Source organism: Mirounga leonina, unplaced genomic scaffold (assembly GCF_011800145.1).
Source record: "Mirounga leonina isolate KUSES-001 unplaced genomic scaffold, KU_Mleo_1.0 Mir_170, whole genome shotgun sequence".
NCBI classification, from domain to species: domain Eukaryota; kingdom Metazoa; phylum Chordata; class Mammalia; order Carnivora; family Phocidae; genus Mirounga; species Mirounga leonina.
In genome coordinates this window covers 23,405,082-23,425,986 of record NW_023270433.1, presented here as the reverse complement: position 1 = coordinate 23,425,986, position 20,905 = coordinate 23,405,082, and the positions used below count along the sequence as shown (strand labels likewise).

The 20,905-nt window shown below is 40.3% G+C and overlaps 1 protein-coding gene across 3 annotated transcripts in view; it reads right to left on the bottom strand.

Moving 5' to 3' along the window:
• TMEM245 (transmembrane protein 245) overlaps positions 1 to 20,905 on the bottom strand; it is a 108,610-nt gene that overhangs the window by 14,316 nt on the left and 73,389 nt on the right. For 2 of the 3 annotated variants that reach the window (XM_035016120.1, XM_035016121.1), the window contains 3 exons: positions 6,061 to 6,161; positions 4,503 to 4,677; positions 1,863 to 2,057 (listed from right to left, as the gene is read on the bottom strand). In XM_035016120.1, the coding sequence (XP_034872011.1) occupies positions 1,863 to 2,057; positions 4,503 to 4,677; positions 6,061 to 6,161 (471 nt within the window). Of the gene's footprint in view, positions 1 to 1,862; positions 2,058 to 4,502; positions 4,678 to 6,060; positions 6,162 to 16,923; positions 17,054 to 20,905 lie in introns of those variants that run through there. The other variant, XM_035016122.1, reaches the window with a different exon arrangement.

Below are 20,905 nucleotides of genomic sequence, written 5' to 3'. Positions count from 1 at the left end.
TTTTCATTCTTAACAGTCCATCTTACTTTTCTGTTGTTAACATGTGATTTCTGGTACAATCATGAAGAAAAACTGTTTAACAAGTAGTATCCTCTGAAGTTAAACCTGATGTATACCCAGCCATTCCACTTCTTGGTATATACTCAAACTAAGTACTCCCGTCCGCCAGAAGACATGTAGTACAAGAAACTGGCCAGTAGGGGGCGCCTGGGTGGCTCAGGCGGTTAAGCGTCTGCCTCTGGCTTAGGTCATGATCCCAGGGGTGGGAATGGAGTACCGCACTGGCTCCCTGCTCAACGAGGAGCCTGCTTCTCCCTCTCCCTCTGCCCTGCCCCCTGCTTGTGCTCTCTCTCTCTTAGATAAATAAAATCTTAAAAAAAAAAAAAAAAAACTGGCAAGTACACAAATGTCCATCAACACTGCAATGAATAAACTGTGGTATCCTCATGCACTGGAATACTAGGCAGCATGAGAAAAGGATGACTGGTCCATGCAACAATGTGGCTGAGGTCACAGACAATGCTGAGCAGAAGAGCCTGACTCAGGAGTACTTACTATATAGGATTCCTGTTAAGTGAAGTTCAAAAAGAGGCAAAGCCAATCTAAGGTGACAGTGGTCAGATTACTAGCAGAGAAGGGGTCTGACTGAGAAGGTGTATGGGGAAGGTTTCTAGAGTAATGGAAATACTCTATACCTTAATACAGGGGATGCTTACATAGGTATATGTATTGAAAAAATCCATCTGTTGTATATTTAAGATGTGCATCTCAGCCCATGGAAGATAAACCTCAATAAAAAGCTTTGTAAAATTTTGACACAATCAGGGAAAACTTTTTAATTATAATTCATATTACATTATAATTTAATTTATGAACTGTTGGTGACAGCAGATGACAGCAATTATGAATTGTCTGTCTGTACTTGCAAAATAAGTTATAACTCCATACTAGCATACTCAGAATTTTTTCCCAACTTTTTACAGCTTTATAAAGCTACAGAAAAATTGAAAGACTGGTGCAATTAACCATATGTCATTCATCTAGACTCAACAATTGTTAGTATGTTGCTATTGTCACTTCCCCCTCTATTAGTTTTGGCTAAACTATTTAAAAATAAGTTGCAGGGGCACCTGGGTGGCTCAGTTGGTTAAGCGATTGCCTTCGGCTCAGGTCATGATCCTGGAGTCCCGGGATAGAGTCCCGCATCGGGCTCCCTGCTCAGCAGCGAGTCTGCTTCTCCCTCTGACCCTCCTCCCTCTCATGCTCTCTGTCTCTCATTCTCTCTTTCTCAAATAAATAAATAAAATCTTTAAAAAAAAAGAAAAAGAAAAAGAAAATAAGTTGCAGACATCTTGACATCTTACCCCTAAAGGATATTCTGCTATACAACCAAGGTATCATTATCATGCCTAGGAAATTTAACACTGATATAAAAATACTATTTAATACATAGCCCATATTCAGATTTCTCCAACTGTTCCATAAATGTTCTTTATCGATTCTCCCCACCCCTAATCCAGGACCGTCCACTGATGCCTGCACTGCATTTGATTGTCCTGTTCCCTGACCCCCGCCTTTAATCTGGTACACCATGTCCCCAAGTGTTTTTTAAATGTTTTTTTTTTTTATTTTGGTCTTTCATGACATGAACAATTCTGTCCCAATTTAGTTTTTAAAATTTCCTGGTATCTGAAACCCAAACGTCTACAAACAAATGTTTTCTACTTAGAGTCTTCTACAATCTTTAGCAGAGCGTGTGCACTGAAATACCTGTATCCTGACAGACCATTCATGTAAAAAAATAAATCATGGGATAGTTCAATTTCACACACAGAGTTCATGGTCATTCTACTTTAACTCACCGCTGAGTCTGAGCAGGCCACGGGGTCTGGTTTGGCGTGGGCACTGAATTCGTGGGACTCACTAGCATGGCACTATAGATATTAGAAGCGACCACGAGTATGCAGAGAAGTATGGGCCCAATGATTGCTCCTTCCAGGCCCAAGTAGTAAGCCCCGCCAGCCACTGCCAAGCCTGTCAAGTAAGGATGCCCACCTCTGGAAGAAAGAGCATACAGATTAGCTCATGGCTTTTAACAAACATAAACCTTGGAGTAAATCTGAAACACATCTCTAACACTATGTTCATTCCTAACACACCAGGCCTTTGATTGCATGACCAGCTTTCTTTAGATTACTTCAGTGCAGATAACAATGTTGGTTGTAATAATACTGAGATGCAAGCATTTTCTTACCTATGTAACACATACAACATCTGCCTTTTTATAAGGTCCATCGATGGAGGGAGTGAAGTCAGACTGTTAGCAGATATCCTACACCCATTACATGGATGCCTGACCTAGGTTAGTGTTGGCTGAAGAGTGGTTACAAAAGTCACATGTTGAGTTTACTTCCAACAAGAATAGTTAAATGGGCACAATTTACATATAATTCAAATAATTATGCTTTTTATAAAGCAATACAATAGCATCCACATTATTCATAGGTTAGACTTGTGGCAACATCGTAAAATAGTTTTTAAACATGGGTAATGATAAAGGGCCTCATGAAGAAACTATCCGTCACAAAGCCCAAGATTTCTATCTCACAAGAGTCATAATTGTCCTCCAGCTTATCACAGGATCACTTACATAACCCGAATACAGTAAGAGGTTACAGCAGCTCCGCACAGTGATAACAATAACAAATGACCACTAACATAAGAGGGACTGGGAAAGACGGTATGTTCTATTTCTAGTTTTCAAACACAGGTGACTGGAACAATTTACTGTGGGGCAAATAACTCTGGAATAATGTCCTGTACTATGTTACAGTTCAATAAGTAAGATTTAAGGTGAGGTAGTCTTTAGGAAACTAATACACTATATTCATAATCTATCTTCCTCACTCTAAAAAAAAAAAAAAATTTAGGGCAGTATTCCACATATGTATGCTATGTAAGTAAGCTTTTTCCCTAAAAATACACTTCTAAAAATTTCCTATCAAAAATGCTTAAAGCTGGGGAGCCTGGGTGGCTCAGTCATTAAGCGTCTGCCTTCAGCTCAGGTCATGATCTCAGGGTCCTGGGATCGAGCCCCGCATCGGGCCCCCTGCTCCGCAGGAAGCCTGCTTCTCCCTCTCCCACTCCCCCTGCTTGTGTTCCCTCCCTCACTGTCTCTGTCTCTCTGTCAAATAAATAAATAAAATCTTTAAAAAAAAAAAAAAATGCTTAAAGCTTAAAAAAAAGTGTGGAAGCTTTTAAATAAAGGCTTCATTTATTAAAAAATAAAACAATTTACACAAACTCTTTCATTTCCTAATGCTGGCTAAATAAGGTAGTATTTTATTATTAAGATAAAAATCACATAAAAATCTTAAATTCTAGCTAGAAACTTCAATAAAAAATTTAAAGTTTAGAGAAATGAAAACATTTAACGATAAGTCATATAACTACTCTATTTAAATTTCAACTGTTAAGCACTAGTTAACCACGTTCTGACGTTCTCCTTTTGTCTTTAATTTTCTCTCTCAAGTTTTAGACATAAAAGTTTCCCTAAGGCTTGTGTATGGAGTTGCTTGTTTCTTTCTGCTCTGGAACTTTGGGACGTCAGAGTAGTTATATATCATTTGTTTTCTACTTCAACTTACTAGAGAGAAAATAAGGTGGCATATAATTTGTCCCTGTATATTCTCAAATTAACTGAAGGGTACTCTTTCTATGAACTGAGCCCTTGTCTACACTTACTGTGATGGTGAATTTTACTATATTAACTATTATGACAGTTTCAGTAGGCATATTCTGAATTTCAGTAACTGATGAAAATTCAGCATTTGGTTACATCCTAGATTCTAATAAGCAATGTGAATCTGGATATGTGACTAAAAAAGAATTGGCTTGATTTACTTAATGCAATTTCTAAGAGATACCAAAATCAAAAAACAAGTATTTATTATATTACATAGCCAAAGCTTGGATTCTGTCTTCAATTTAACCTGTACTCATCCTAGACCCATACTATAATATCTTAAGTAAAGAGAGCTCTCTGCTTATCAGACATTAACTTGATGAGATTTGATTTCACATGGAAAACCTCAGACCTACAACTAAATGTTTTTCTCCAAAAGCAAAGAAGTTCTAAAAATAACCACTAACTCATTTCTGTACTTTAAATGTTTTATGTACATCTAATAATATTTCTTTCCTAGCTTAAATATCACTAAAACAGAAGATTATTCACAATTTTGTGTTAACACAGAGTCTCATATATTGTAAATACTTAGACAACAAAATAGCATACCTTGCAAACAGTATTAATTATATTACATTAAAATCTGATTGGATCAGTGGGACCACAAAAGACTACTTCACTGAAAAATCCTACCATCTGTCCCTTTTCCCATCCCCAAAAGGGAAAATAAAACAAAACAACCTTTCTTTAACAAGGCCACATAAATCCCTGGATATGATTCACCAGCAACTTGAGAAGTTCTGTGGATACTTACCCTGATATATCCGAATAGATGGCAGTATCTACAAAGTATGTTGGCAAGAGATGAAAAACCAACAGTAAGATGGCTTTGCACCCTAAGCCTTGTGTAAGCCACAGGTCTAGAACTGCAGGTACTGCTGCCCAGTATGTCCCCAGAAATGGTACCGCTCCCAGGATTGCTGCTAAAGCTAAGATTAAAAGAAAAGCAACTTAACATCACCACTAAAACAATAACAAAACAGCAGAACCTAAGCACTAGCTCCTCCTACTTAAACAATTACACCAAAACAAGTTAAACACAAACTCAGTGCATGATAACGCCCCGTTTAACTGAATTTGTTAGTGAAATGAAGGTTTGATATATAACTCAAAAGCTGATGCTGAAAATCTTTCTAAAGTATGTGTCTACTTCATGAATCTTTTTCTTTTCATGAATCTCTTCTTAAGTAACAAAATTCTAGTGTCCCGCAGTTGTTATTTTGAATCAATGGTTAGTTAATTAATATACAACCCTATAATGCAACAGTAAAGCATTGGTCAAATTTATACTGAGTCCAAAGCCAAATTAGAAGTTAGTTTCTAAACCTCAGAGATGAATGTATATCCTTCACCTTGTTTCTTTCTAATAAAAATGAAATGTAGTTTAAACAAAAACAAAACCAAAAGCCCTAATCGCCAAAGGACTCACTTCAAGCTCATCCCCTTCCACAGCAGCGTGTTTGCTCTCTCCTCTGGCTCCCCTCCAGACTAAGAGTCAAGCAGACGTGGATCTAGTTCTGGTCCTGCCAGGTATGTGACCTTCGAAAACGTGCGGTTTCTCATCTCTACGACAGGAACCCCACCGACCCTGCCTGCCTCACAAGGTCGTTATGAAACAACGACCGCCATGTGTTCTCAGGCTACTCGCACATCAGAGGGTGGCTTAGTGGACAGCGAAGTAGGAAAGAACATGAATGAACTTGGGAATGTAAGGAAGAAAGGGAGTGTGGACCAAAAGGGGAAAAAATGGTGGTAGAGGGTAAATGTGGAAGGCAGATATATCTGGGAAGTCAAGCAACCACAGAAATAAAGGAAGGAAAAGTGGAAGAGGAGCAGAAATAATGTAGAGGAAAAAGTAAAGGGTGGTTTTGAACCATTCTGGTGCTTATGGAATGAGCATATGGAATTGATCCTACGGGGTATGGAGGCAGCTCATTCATCTTGCCCCTAGGACAGTATCCTTCAGGGGACAAAGCTATTTGACCAACTCATTGCTCCCTGCCAATCAGTTCAACTCAAACATTTACTGAGTGTCAAGTACATACATACTAGGTGTTGTGCTAAGTGCTAGGACATTCACTCATTTAACAAATACTGATGCACTGCTTTCTATGTGCTGGGTTATCGTTCAAGCTACTGGAAATACAGCATAAAGACACATTATAAATCATACTTCTGCTCCTATTCTGGACTAGATTAGATCTCTAAAATTTAGTATTTTAAGCTTGAGGAAGATGACATTTCCCAAAGTACAGAAAATGGCTTAATTTTCCTTAAACAGAGGACAGTGGAAGTTATGATACTACTGTTACCTGATGGTATGAAGACAATATTGATGCCAAATATGGTATGAGTCAGCCATGTGTACAATCCGTAGAAGCCAGCCATTTTGAGGGAAGCATCAAACACTCCTCTAGAATGCCCAAAGATAAAAGGGAAAGTAAATAAACACAGCATCACATTGTGATTCAGAAAAATCAATATTTCCAGGCCTCTGGCTTCATGTTTAACTAAATTTCTCTGATGAAAAAAATAACTGAAATATAACACCTTAAAATAGCCTATTCACTGAAATAACTCATCAACTTTTCACTTCTGAAGCACATCTTTCACCGCCAAAATAAATGGAAAAAAAAATTAAGCATGACCATCTTATTTCTGAGGATGCAGTTAAATTTTAAGAAATACAGGCTGTGAGGGACGCCTGGGTGGCTCAGTCGGTTAAGCATCTGCCTTCGGCTCAGGTCATGATCCCAGGGTCCTGGGATCGAGTCCCACATCAGGCTCCCTGCTCGGCGGGGAGCCTGCTTCTCCCTCTCCCTCTGCCTGCTGCTCCCCCCTGCTAGTGTTCTCTATCTCTCTGTGTGTCAAATAAATAAATAAAATCTTTTAAAAAAAAGAAAAGAAATATAGGCTGTGGCCAGCTCTCCTCTTTGGGAAGAACAAGTGCAGGGTAATATAACTTGCACTTCATGGGTCTTATTTACAAAATTTTCCCGTGTTCCTTCAACTCTGCAACCAAGCCTACAAAGACACTTCTACAAATGCTGTCAAAAAATGCAAGTCATTTGGAGAGAATTTATGGAAAAAAAAAAATCTTATTACCTCCCAAGTAAAAGCAGAGAGGAAAATACAAAAGGGATAAAAACAGACCCACATAACTGGTGATTAATAGGAATGAAGTACATGAAAATCTGCAATGTCAGGTGCTTCAGCTTTGGTTTTCAGTTGGAAGATTAAGGCACTATTGTGTCAGGAGGAGAAATTAGTAACTGCTCAAAGAGAGCACAAAGGCAGCAAACCTTAAGTTATCCCAAAGCTTAAAAATTACAAAATTAAGTTATCCTCAAGCTTAAAAATTACAAAACCCAGGATTCTGCGGGGCACAGGGGAAGCATGGGCATATACTCATGAGGGAAGGAAAAGCTGTCATTAAAAAATCAGAGGCTGTGGCAGCAAAGGGGACACTGGACACACAAAAGGAAACACCGTACTTTTCCAAAGCATCCCAAGAGATAGACTGTAAGAGCAAAGTCAAGCTCCAGAACCTAGAGATTCGGTCATTTACTAGGGTTCTGACACATGGACTCGGTGACACAGGGCTCCCCAAATTGTCAAACCTTTGTCATGCTGACCAGCAGCTTTCACTCGAGAATGTGGAATTGCCATGTGACCTCTGACAATAAAGATACAGATTAAAGTGGTATCAAAAAGGCTGAAAGGAAGGGAGAGAGCCGGGAGGAAACAGAAAATATCCAAACAGTAAATAAATAGAGGAGATGGGGGAAAAAGGGAAAATAGCCGAGCTTCAGGTTTTCAACCTGAGGGGAAAAGAACAGCAGTGTCTCAAGGGCATGGAAAAGCCCCAAATGAGAGAGGACATGGAAGAAAGGGGAATATATTTAGTTTGGGCAATGGTAAGAAATAAGGATGGTTGGGGCGCCTGGGTGGCTCAGTTGGTTAAGCAACTGCCTTCGGCTCAGGTCATGATCCCGGAGTCCCGGGATCGAGTCCCACATCGGGCTCCCTGCTCAGCAGGGAGTCTGCTTCTCCCTCTGACCCTCCTCCCTCTCATGCTCTCTGTCTCTCATTCTCTCTCTCGCAAATAAATCTTAAAAAGAAAAAAAAGAAATAAGGATGGTGAACCCTGGAGGTAGCTGGAAGTAAAAGACAAAGTTGATGGAGAACTTGGGACAAGAGCTTTGAGATGTGCCAGAAGAGATTAATCACAGGAAAGGATAAGATACTCCAGGGACAAACCCAGAGAAAATGGGGCAACTGGCTGTGTTCCCACAGGGGACCTAAGGACAGAGATACACCAGCCAAACAGAGAATGAAATCACACCTGCAGTTGGGAGACAATCACTAGAGTGCAGTATTCCCAGAGACCAAAGGAGAGAGCAGCTTTTGAGAAAGAGGGGATGATATTAAGGTCAAATACCCCAGGGAGATTAATAAGAATAAGGTCTTAAAAAAAAAAAAAAAAGCACAGGGGCACCTGAGTGGCTCAGTCAGTTAAGCATCTGCCTTCGCCTCAGGTCATGATCCCAGAGTCCTGGGATCAAGCCCCGCATCGGGCTTCCTGCTCGCGGGGACCCTGCTTCTCCCTCTCTTCCCCGCTCGTGCTCTCTCTAGCTATATCTCCTCTCTCTCTCTCAAGTAAATAAATAAAATCTTTAAAAAAATAAAAAATAAAATAAAATTTTTTAAAAAGGTAAAGTATTTGACCAGAACTGGGAAGATCAATGAGAAAAGATATAGATATTTTCACCAACCTTATGTTATTCAAAATGTTATACCAACCTGTTATTCAAAAATTGCTACACCAAAATGAAGCTGATATCAAAGGTGCAATGAAATATCTCAACTGAATCACCCCTCTGGGTGGCAAGTAGGCAAAACTCAATCCAAAAAGGACCACTTGTAGGAAACAGCACACAGTCTTCCTTCTCTACCTCTGGGAATACTGATTGTTGATAACATTCTCATTAAACTTTCAAGTAACTTTGTGGACCCTAAACGTATCAGATACTGTTTACAGCTACTAAACGTGTTCACATAACCCAATGAGGGATGAAAAGGCAATGCATTCCGCTCGATCTTATTGTTTAGGATCCGGTACACAGGCTTTATAGAACAGAAAGACAAATCCCCTAACAATTTACTAGGAGACAGAATTTTTTTTTAACTCCATCAAATTCCTAGCCATTTTTTCCTTTTTATCGGCTTTACTGAACTAGAATTTATAAACAATAAAACTCATCTTTAAGTGTATTAATTCAGTAAGTTTTGGCAAATGTATACAGCTGCAGAACCACCACTGCAGCCAAGATGTAGAACATTTCTATCACCCTAAAATGTTATGCCCCGGGATAGTCTACCCCTCCCTGAACCCTGATCTCTGACAACAACTAGGTATGTTCTCTGTCACTACGGTCACTATGGTTTTGCCTTTTCTAGAATTTTGTATGAACAGAATCAATCATACATTATGTAGCTTTTTAAAAAAAATGTGGTAGAATATACATACCAAGAAATTTGCCATTTAACCATTTTTAATACAGTTCAGTAGTGTCAAAGACATTCACATTTTGATTATATAGCTTTTCTGTTTGGTTTCTTCAACCTACTACCGTATTTTCAGATTCACTCACATTGTCATCAGCAGTCTGTTTCTCTTTAATTGTGGAGTAGTATTCCATTATTTGGATATGCCACAATTTGTTTATCGAATCACCAGCTGATGGCCATTTGGGCTGTTTCTGGTTTGGGGCTACTGTGAATAATGTTGCTCTGAACATTCGAGCACTAGTCTTTGCATGGACATTTGCTTTCACTACTTCTCGTATGTACCTAGAAATGCAGATGCTGGGTCATGTGGTATGTTTTAATTCTATAAGAAACACCAGCAATTCCTTTGATTTCTCAATTCAAAGAAAACGTACAGTCCATGGAGGATCAGCCAGAAGTCACTGCCTGCTATATTACACCACATCTCTTCAAGGTGTGAGGCTAAATTTCATACTTATGGTATTATGAGGGTGAATACTGGCAGAAAGAGCAATTCAACCTCACGAAAAGCTAAATGGCAATGCATCCAAATCCCCTCTTAACTGACCCAGTGCATGCTGGGTGCCCAATAAAATGGAGCTATTACAGTTCTATTTTTTTTATTGTTATGTTAATCCCCATACATCATTAGTTTTAGATGTAGTGTTCCATGATTCATTGTTTGTGCATAACACCCAGTGCTCCATGCAGAACGTGCCCTCCTCAATACCCATCACCAGGCTAACCCATCCTCCCATCCCCTTCCCGTCTAGAACCATCAGTTTGTTTCTCAGAGTCCCTTGTCTCTCATGGTTCGTCTACCCCTCTGATTTCCCCCCCTTCATTCTTCCACTCCTGTTACCTTTTTTTTTTTTCTTAACATATATTGCATTATTTGTTTCAGAGGTACAGATCTGAGATTCAACAGTCAGGCACAATTCACAGCGCTCATCAGAGCACATACCCTCCCCAGTGTCCATCACCCAGTCACCCCATCCCTCCCACCCCACCCCCCACTCCAGCAACCCTCAGTTTGTTTCCTGAGATTAACAATTCCTCCTATCAGTGAGGTCATATGATACATGTCTTTCTCTGTTTGACTTATTTCGCTCAGCATAATACCCTCCAGTTCCATCCACGACGTTGCAAATGGCAAGATCTCATTCCTTTTGATGGCTGCATAATATTCCATTGTATATATATATACCACATCTGTCCAGTATCCACTCATCTGTCGATGGACATCTTGGCTCTTTCCACAGTTTGGCTATTGTGGACATTGCTGCTATAAACATCGGGGTGCACGTACCCTTTCGGATCCCTACTTTTGTATCTTTGGGGTAAATACCCAGTAGTGCAATTGCTGGATCGTATGGTAGCTCTATTTTCAACTTTTTGAGGAACCTCCACACTGTTTTCCAGAGTGGCTGCACCAGTTTGCATTCCCACCAACAGTGTAGGAGGGTTCCCCTTTCTCCGCAACCCCACCAACATCTCTCATTTCCTGCCTTGTTAATTTTAGCCATTCTGACTGGTGTGAGGTGGTATCTCATTGAGGTTTTGATTTGGATTTCCCTGATGCCGAGTGATATTGAGCACTTTTTCATGTGTCTGTTGGCCATTTGGATGTCTTCTTTGGAAAAATGTCTGTTCATGTCTTCTGCCCATTTCTTGATTGGATTCTTTGTTCTTTGGGTGTTGAGTTTGATGAGTTCTTTATAGATTTTGGATACTACCCCTTTATCTGATATGTCATTTGCAAATATCTTCTCCCATTCTGTCGGTTGTCTTTAGGTTTTGTTGACTGTTTCCTTTGCTTGGCAAAAACTTTTTATCTTGATGAAGTCCCAATAGTTCATTTTTGCCCTTGCTTCCCTTGTCTTTGGCGATATTTCTAGGAAGAAGTTGCTGCGGCTGAGGTTGAAGAGGTTGCTGCCTGTGTTCTCCTTTAGGATTCTGATGGACTCCTGTCTCACACTGAGGTCTTTCAACCATTTGGAGTCTATTTTTGTGTGTGGTGTAAGGAAATGGTCCAGTTTCATTCTTCTACATGTGGCTATCCAATTTTCCCAACACCATTTGTTGAAGAGACTGTCTTTTTTCCACTGGACATTCTTTCCTGCTTTGTCAAACATGAGTTGACCATAGAGTTGAGGGTCCATTTCTGGGCTCTCTATTCTGTTCCATTGATCTATGTCTCTGTTTTTGTGCCAGTACCATACTGTCTTGATGATGACAGCTTTGTAATAGAGCTGGAAGTCCGGAATTGTGATGCCGCCGGCTTTGCTTTTCTTTTTCAACATTCCTTTGGCTATTCGGGGTCTTTTCTGGTTCCATACAAATTTTAGGATTATTTGTTCCATTTCCTTGAAAACAGTGGATGGCATTTTGATGGGGATTGCATTGAATGTGTAGATTGCTCTAGGTAGCATTGACATCTTCACAATATTTGTTCTTCCAATCCATGAGCATGGAACATTTTTCCATTTCTTTGTGTCTTCCTCCATTTCTTTCATGAGTATTTTATAGTTTTCTGAGTACAGATCCTTTGCCTCTTTGGTTAGATTTATTCCTAGGTATCTTATGGTTTTGGGTGCAATTGTAAATGGGATCGACTCCTTAATTTCTCTTTCTTCTGTCTTGTTGTTGGTGTATAGGAATGCCACTGACTTCTGTGCGTTGATTTTATATCCTGCCACTTTACTGAATTCCTGTATGAGTTCTAGCAGTTTTGGGGTGGAGTCTTGGGGTTTTCCACATAAAGCATCATATCATCTGCAAAGAGTGAGAGTTTGACTTCTTCTTTGCCAATTTGGATGCCTTTGATTTCTTTTTGTTGTCTGATTGCTCTGGCTAGGACTTCTAATACTATGTTGAATAGCAGTGGTGATAGTGGACAACCCTGCCGCGTTCCTGACCTTAGGGGGAAAGCGCTCAGTTTTTCACCATTGAGAATGATATTCGCTGTAGGTTTTTCATAGATGGCTTTTATGATATTGAGGTATGTACCCTCTATCCCTATACTCTGAAGAGTTTTGATCAAGAAAGGATGCTGTACTTTGTCAAATGCTTTTTCTGCATCTATTGAGAGGATCATATGATTCTTGTTCTTTCTTTTGTTAATGTATTGTATCACGTTGATTGATTTGCGGATGTTGAACTAACCTTGCGGCCCAGGGATACATCCCACTTGGTCGTGGTCAATAATCCTTTTAATGTACTGTTGGATACTATTGGCTAGTATTTTGGTGAGAATTTTTGCATCCATGTTCATCAGGGATATTGGTCTGTAGTTCTCCTTTTTAATGGAGTCTTTGTCTGGTTTTGGGATCAAGGTAACGGTGGCCTCATAAAATGAGTTTGGAAGTTTTCCTTCCATTTCTATTTTTTGGAACAGTTTCAGAAGAATAGGTATTAATTCTTCTTTAAATGTTTGGCAGAATTCCCCTGGGAAGCCATCTGGCCCTGGGCTTTTTGTTTTTTGGGAGATTTTTGATGACTGCTTCAATTTCCTTAGTGGTTATAGGTCTGCTCAGGTTTTCTATTTCTTCCTGGTTCAGTTTTGGTAGTTGATACATCTCTAGGAATACATCCATTTCTTCCAGGTTATCTAATTTGCTGGCATAGAGTTGCTCATAATACGTTCTTTTAACTGTTTGTATTTCTTTGGTGTTGGTTGTGATCTCTCCTCTTTCATTCATGATTTTGTTGATTTGGGTCATTTCTCTTTTCTTTTTGATAAGTCTGGCCAGGGGTTTATCAATCTTGTTAATTCTTTCAAAGAACCAGCTCCTAGTTTCGTTGATCTGTTCTACTGTTCTTTTAGTTTCTATTTCATTGATTTCTGCTCTGATCTTTATTATTTCTCTTCTCCTGCTGGGTTTAGGCTTTATTTGCTGTTCTTTCTCCAGCTCCTTTAGGTGTAGGGTTAGGTTGTGTACTTGAGACCTTTCTTGTTTCTTGAGAAAGGCTTGTAATGCTATATACTTTCCTCTTAGGACTGCCTTTGCTGCATTCCAAAGATTTTGAATAGTTGTGTTTTCATTTTCATTGGTTTCCATGAATTTTTTTAATTCTTCTTTAATTTCCTGGTTGACCCATTCATTCTTTAGTAGGATGCTCTTTAGCCTCCACGTATTTGAGTTCTTTCCAACGTTCCTCTTGTGATTGAGTTCTAGTTTCAAAGCATTGTGGTCTGAAAATAGGCAGGGAATGATCCCAATCTTTTGGTACCGGTTGAGACCTGATTTATGACCTAGGATGTGATCGATTCTGGAAAATGTTCCATGGGCACTAGAGAAGAATGTGTATTCTGTTGCTTTGGGATGGAATGTTCTGAATATATCTGTGAAGTCCATTTGGTCCAGTGTGTCATTTAAAGTCTTTATTTCCTTGTTGATCTTTTGCTTAGACGATCTGTCCATTTCAGTGAGGGGGTTGTTAAAGTCCCCCAATATTATTGTATTGTTGTCGATGTGTTTCTTTGCTTTTGTTATCAATTGCCTTATATAATTGGCTGTTCCCATGTTAGGGGCATAGATATTTACAATTGTTAGATCTTCTTGTTGGATAGACCCTTTAAGTAGGATATAGTGTCCTTCCTCTTCTCTTATTACAGTCTTTGGTTTAAAATCTAATTTGTCTGATAGAAGGATTGCCACCCCAGCTTTCTTTTGGTGTCCATTAGCATGGTAAATGGTTTTCCACCCCCTCACTTTCAATCTGGGGGTGTCTTTGGGTCTAAAATGAGTCTCTTGCAGACAGCATATCGATGGGTCTTGTTTTTTAATCCAATCTGATAGCCTGTGTCTTTTGATTGGGGCATTTAGCCCATTTACATTCAGGGTAACTATTGAAAGATAGGAATTTAGTGCCATTGTATTGCCTGTAAGGTGACTGTTACTGTATATTGTCTGTGTTCCTTTCTGGTCTATGTTGCTTTTAGGCTCTCTCTTTGCTTTGAAGACCCCTTTCAAGATTTCTTGTAGGGCTGGTTTCGTGTTTGCAAATTCCTTTAGTTCTTGTTTGTCCTGGAAGCTTTTTATCTCTCCTTCTATTTTCAATGACAGCCTAGCTGGATAAAGTATTCTTGGCTGCATATTTTTCTCATTTAGTGCTCTGAATATATCCTGCCAGTCCTTTCTGGCCTGCCAGGTCTCTGTGGATAGGTCTCTTGCCAATCTAACGTTTCTACCCTTGTAGGTTACATATCTCTTCTCCCGAGCTGCTTTCAGGATTTTCTCTTTGCCTCTGAGATTCGTAGGTTTTACTATTAGATGTCGGGGTGTTGGCCTATTTTTATTGATTTTGAGAGGGGTTCTCTGTGCTTCCTGGATTTTGATGCCTGTTTCCTTCCCCAAATTAGAGAAGTTCTCTGCTATAATTTGCTCCATTATACCTTCTGCCCCTCTCTCTCTTTCTTCTTCTTCTGGGACCCCAATTATTCTAATGTTGTTTCATCTTATGGTATCGCTTCTCTCTCGAATTCCGCCCTCGTGATCCAGTAGTTGCTTATCTTTTTCTCAGCTTCTTTATTTTCCATCATTTGGTCTTCTATATCACTGATTCTCTCTTCTGCCTCATTTATCCTAGCAGTTAGCACCCCCATATTTGATTGCACCTCATTAATAGCCTTTTTGATTTCGACTTGGTTAGATTTTAGTTCCTTTATTTCTCCAGAAAGAGTTTCTCTAATAACTTCCATGCTTTTTTCAAGCCCAGCTAGTATCTTTAAAGTCATGATTCTGAACTCTAGATCTGACATCGTACTAATGTCCATATTGAGTAGGTCCCTGGCAGTCGGTACTACCTCTTGTTCTTTTTGTTAAGGTGATTTTTTCCGTTTTGTCATTTTGTCCAGAGGAGAATAGATTAATGAGAGAACAAAATGCTAGCAGAGTAACAATGTTCCCAGAAAATATATTCTAAACAAATCAGAAAAGACCTGAAGCAGTGGGAAAAGAAAGGGAAAGAGAGAAAAAAGAAAAAGAAAAAAAAAGAGAAAAAGATAAAAACAAACAAAAACAGAACGAAACAAAAAAAACCAGAATGTGATCAAATATGATCAGGCTGTATGTATATAGATCAGTGCCACACACTAGATTTTGGGTGTATTTTGGTCTGTTAGAAGAAAGTGCCTCCCAAAATTTTAAAGAAAGAAAAACTTATATATGTACAAAAATAAGGGTTGATATGATGAAGGGATGGAATATGACTGTAAAGATGGAAATTATCAAAAATTTTATAAAAGGAATTGATAAGAAGTTGTTTGAAAAAAGAAAGAAGAGGATTTAAAAAAAAAAAAAAAGGAAAAAGAAGGGAGAGAATGTGATCAGGCAGGGGAGTAGGAAAAAAACCATACACTAGAGATTTAGGGTATATTTTGATCTGTTAGAAGAAACTATCTCAAAATTTTAAAGAGAGAACAACTTATATATATATGCCAAAAATATGGGTAACTACTATGAAGGGATAGAATATGACTCTAAAATGAAAAATAAAAATGAAAAATTAAAAAAAATTTTTTAAAGGGATTGATAAGATGTTGGTTGAAAAAGGGAAAAAGAAAAATTCAAAAGAAAAAAAGTTAAAAAAAAACTTAACTTTGAAAGACTACAGAATCATGGTAAAAAAAAGCCATGAATTCTATGTTCATTATTCCCCTAGCGCTGGAGTTCTGCCGTTCTCATTGATCGGTAGACTTGGTCTTGGCTGGCTGTTCTCGCTGATCTTCTGGGGGTGGGGCCTGTTGCCGTGGTTTCCGAAAGTCTTTGCCAAGGCAGAATTGCCCCACCCTTGCCCGGTCCGGGCTAAGTAATCTGCTCGGGTTGCTCTCGGGAGCTTTTGTTCCCTGCAAGCTTTCCGTACGGCTTTGGAGGCTGAGAGTGAAAATGGCGGCCTCCCAATCTCCGCCTTGGAGGAGCCGAGAACTCGGGGCCCCGCTCCTCAGTGAGCCCCCAGAGAAAAGCCGTCAGTCACTCCCATCTCCCCAGTCTCCGGCCGCACTCGGTGCTCACCCGGCCTGTGACCGCGTGTTTCTATCTCCGGCACCCGACCCAGTTTGGAGTCTCCAAACCCCGCAGATCCCTGCGGTGTGCTCCCACGCCACTCCTCCCGGGGGAGGAAGGTGAGTCTCCCCGGATCTGCCGCTTGTGGGGTCCCTGCTGGAGGAGCAGTGGCCCGACTGTGCCGCGGATCACGGTTTATGGCAACCCCGAGCTGAAAGCCCGCGCCAGGGCTCCGTCTCTGCAGCCGGCTTCCCCACTCCGATCCCTGGGAGCTCTGCCACACTCAGGCACCCCTGGTCTTTCTGTGACCCCGAGGGTCCTGAGACCACACTGTCCTGTGAGGGTTCCACCCCGCCTTAGCCACCAGAGTGACATCCCTCAGCAGAGCAGACTTTTAAAAGTTCCGATTTTGTGCTCCGCAGTTCCATCACTTGCCAGAAGCGGCCGACGGAGGCCCCTCCCCCGCCGTCTATCCTCCCGAATATTGCCTCAGATTCACTTCTCTGCACATCCTACCTTCCAGAAAGTGGTCGCTTTTCTGTTCAGAGAGTTGTTGCTCTTCTTTTCTTCGATCTCCTGTTGAGTTTGTAGGTGTTCAGAATGGTTTGACCCCTATCCAGCTGAATTCCTGAGAGGAGACGAAATCCAGGTCTCCTACTCCTCCGCCATCTTGCTCCGCCCCCTACAGTTCTATTTCTTGAGAACAGTATACTTCATTAATGCTCAGAGGATTCTGATGATGAAAACTCTAGAAAGTTTTAGTACAACAGCTTAGTGTATCTGAATTGAGAAGGTAAGTTCAAGAGACACTAACGTTTGCTAAGTACCTGTGTGGTAGGCTGAATAACAGCCCCACAAAAATATCTACATCCTAATGCCCAGGCCCTGTGAATATGTTACCTTACATGGCAAATGGGACTTTGCAGATGGGATTAAGCTAAGCATTCTGAGATTAGGGAGATTATCCTGGATTACTGAGTAGGCCCAATGTAATCATAGAAGTCCTTATAAGAAGGAGGCTGTGACAGAAGACAGTGGTGATGGATGCACAAATTGTGAATATACTAAAACCACTGAACTGTATGCTTTAAAAATGGTTAAAATGGTGAATTTCATGTATATGAATTTTATCTCAATAAAACAATTTATAAAAAGAGGAAAGCAGGAGAGTCTTAGAGAAGACATGAGGACAAAAGCAGAGGTCAGAGAGAAAGAGACATTTGAAAATGCTACACTGCTGGCTTTGAACATGGAGAGAGGACCATGAGCCAAGGAATGCAGGCAGCCTCCAGAAGCTGGAAAGGGCAAGGAAACAGACTGTCCCCTAAACCTTCCAGAAAGAACACAGCCCTGCTGACACCCTAATTTTAGAGGACTTCTGACCTCCAGAAATGTCAGATAAAAAAAAAAAAAAAAATCTATGTGGTTTAAGCCAATAAGCTTATGGTCATGTTATAGCCACAATCAGAAACTAATACAACCCACTACGTGCCAAGGGCTGTTAACATGCTTTGCCTGTGTGGTTCCACTGACTCCTTGTTGGGTCCCCTCATTCCTCCAGAAAAGAGTCCCGGTCAAAAATCAGATAAATCTGTTAAACTGAAGGTGCATATGCACATCTCTTTAAAAAAAAAAAAAGAAGAAGAAGAAGAAGAAAGCTCAAACTGAGGGCGGAGGCCGGGGCTGGGGGGGGATGGTGCTGAGCTATTTACAGTTAAAAGGCAAGAAAACCCTTTCTGGACATTGTTGGATCTGGGTACTAGATTGATCTGGTATATTAACTCCCAGTCAAGGCACCCAACTCACTAAAGCTCAAAATGTTGGATAAGGATATATTTTTGGTATCCAGATTCCTATTAAATATTACTAAGATATTCACCTGCAGGCCAAACACGTACTTAATGGTTCTCAAAGCCCAGACACCACCAACAGAAGCCTGAGCAGCCGCGTGACACCCACATCTGGTTCTGGCCAGGGCCACTGTTCCATAGTGGCCATCCTAGCTGCCCACTTCCAAAGGGGGCTGGGGCTCAGTATACCCATCCTGAGACAAACTGGGGTCCTATTCAGCCTATTAGAGTGAAATGTTCTGGAAAGTAGAGGTAGAACACGAGGACGGGGAGAGGAGCAATGAGAGATGTGACCCGGCACACACAGTGCCCACAGTGTGTACATCCATGCCTTGCTGGCACAACTCTATGGAGAGCTCTATGAACCACTGCGGCACCAAACGTTGGGCTTCTAGTGAGTCGGGTGCCTGGACTGGGAGTTAGTGCACCAGACTGATCTAGTACAGATCCAACAATTTCGTTATTGCCTTTTTTCTTGGAAGAACTCAAGCCCTCATTTTGAGCCTTTTTTTTTTTGCCTTCATTTTTTAAAAAACTGAACTACACTCCCAGATTAAAAGATTCTCTTGATATCTGACCAGAGGTCTCTTTTCTGGATGAATGAGGGGACCCAAGAGGAAATCGATGAAATAATATATGCAAAGCGTGTAACTCAGTGCTTGGCGCACAGCGGGTACTCAGCAAATGTCAGGTAGAGGATGGATGAAAGAAGGGACAGAACTGGAGGTCATGAGCCCAGAAGTTACTAGACTCCGAGAGGTAAGGAATGAAACGAAAGGAGTGGCGGTGAGGAAGGCAACAGTCAAGAATGAGGTAATACATGAGAAATGTTCAAGGAAGGCGAACAGGATGTGGATTGGGCAGCAAGAATACAGAAATGGAAGTCACAAGACCTGAAAGAGCTCTGGTCTGTCACCAACTGCTCTGGAATCAGTTCTGTCACTGATTAGTGGCATGATCTTCAAAACTGTAAAACCTCTCTGAGCTTCGCTTTCCTTCATTGTAAAACAGAGACAAGCATTCACTTCCTGAGGTTATTATGAAGATTAATAATGCAACTAAAGTGATAAGCTTAGGGACTGGTGCACAGTAAGCACGCAATTAAGTTGGTGCTATTAGAGAATTGTGTCATTATTACCAATTAGCATTTTAGTAAGGCTAAAAATAATGCACATAGTAACTTTCTTTTTTCTCCTTGCAGTTTTTGGAAGTATACCAATTTTTGCTGTGTCCTAAAGAGATACGGGGTGTGGCAAAGCTGGGAGTAGAAGAAGCATACCACAAAGTCTTAGATTAATGATTTTAAATTGTAAGGTACTGATGAAGCTACATAAGCAAAAACCCAAAACACAGTGTATATAATCACTCATCTCTCAGGTTCTTTTGAACCTAAAATTCAGAGACTGCTAGGAATTGTTCATTCTCATAATCAAATCAAATACAACTTTATCTGGCACATAATTAATGGCATGCACAATACAGTTTGAATGGGTTACCAGAAATCACTAGTTTAATCAATGCAAAGAGTATTTATTCCTTATAATCATCATTCACTCATTTCATTCACTCATTGATATCAACCCATTAATCAACACTTTTGGATACTCAAATTCAGTGAGCATTTTCCTATCTTGTCATCAAAGAAAGACACTATGATATACTTCATCAAAATAAAATTAAAAAAAAAAATCTGCAAAAATCACAAAAGCTCTGACTTGCGGCATTTTCTAAGGGTGGTTACGTAGGACTTGTGCTGCACGAACGCATGGTGCCATTGGAAGTTACCCTTCCCTTTATAACTGTTCACAACCATATGATCAAGCATCTACTACAGAAATTCACGGAAAGCCTGCATCAAGTTCATCAGGTTAATATACATGTAACATTTAGTTTTCCTCTACTGTCTACTTCAGTCCTCTCTCTTGAATAGGGTGTTTGCCTGTGCCCAGTCTTCTGGGACCTCTTTTTTCAGTGATTCTTCAAAGATCATTGACATTGTTCTCCAACTACATCTCCAGGCTTTCCTAACACTCAGCAGTTTAAGAGAATCAAATTCAGAAGACCCTGGATGCCCTTTTCCTCCCCTCTTTTGGTAGCTCAGTCAAGCTGGTGCAACAAGTCTGATTTAGCTCAAGGGATGAGACTGATACCAGCCACAGAGCTGGAAGCTCCCCCTTTCTAACAAGGCCACAGCCTCATTCAGAAACCTTCCACTGTTAGATAGTCCTATAGACGTTCCCTTGCCCCATGCTACATGCAGACCCATAAAGGGCAGGGTTTCCCCTCAACTGGAAGGCAGGCTCCAGTGCATCCAATCCAGTCAGGCCCCACCTAAGCATACTTCTCTGTGAATAAAAATTCCAAGTTCATTCACAAGCAGTTATTGTCTAAGTTTTCCCCTAATAAACACTATTGTGGATTTATACTATATGGCACTAAAGGTGTGTGTCCATGCGTCGTTTACACAACTACATGGTTGATCCTTAAACAACATGGGTTTGAACTATGTGGATCCACTTATATGGGGTATTTTTCAATCTGGTATATATCTTCACTTCCTTATGATTTCCTTAATAACATTTTCTTTTCTCTGGGTTACTATACTGTAAGAATACAGTATAAAACAAGTATAACACACAAGATATGTGTTAATTGACTGTTTATGTTATCAGTAAGGCTTCTGGTCAACAGGAAGCTATAGTAGTTAAGTTTCTGGGGAGTCAAAAGTCATACACAAATTTTCGGCAGTG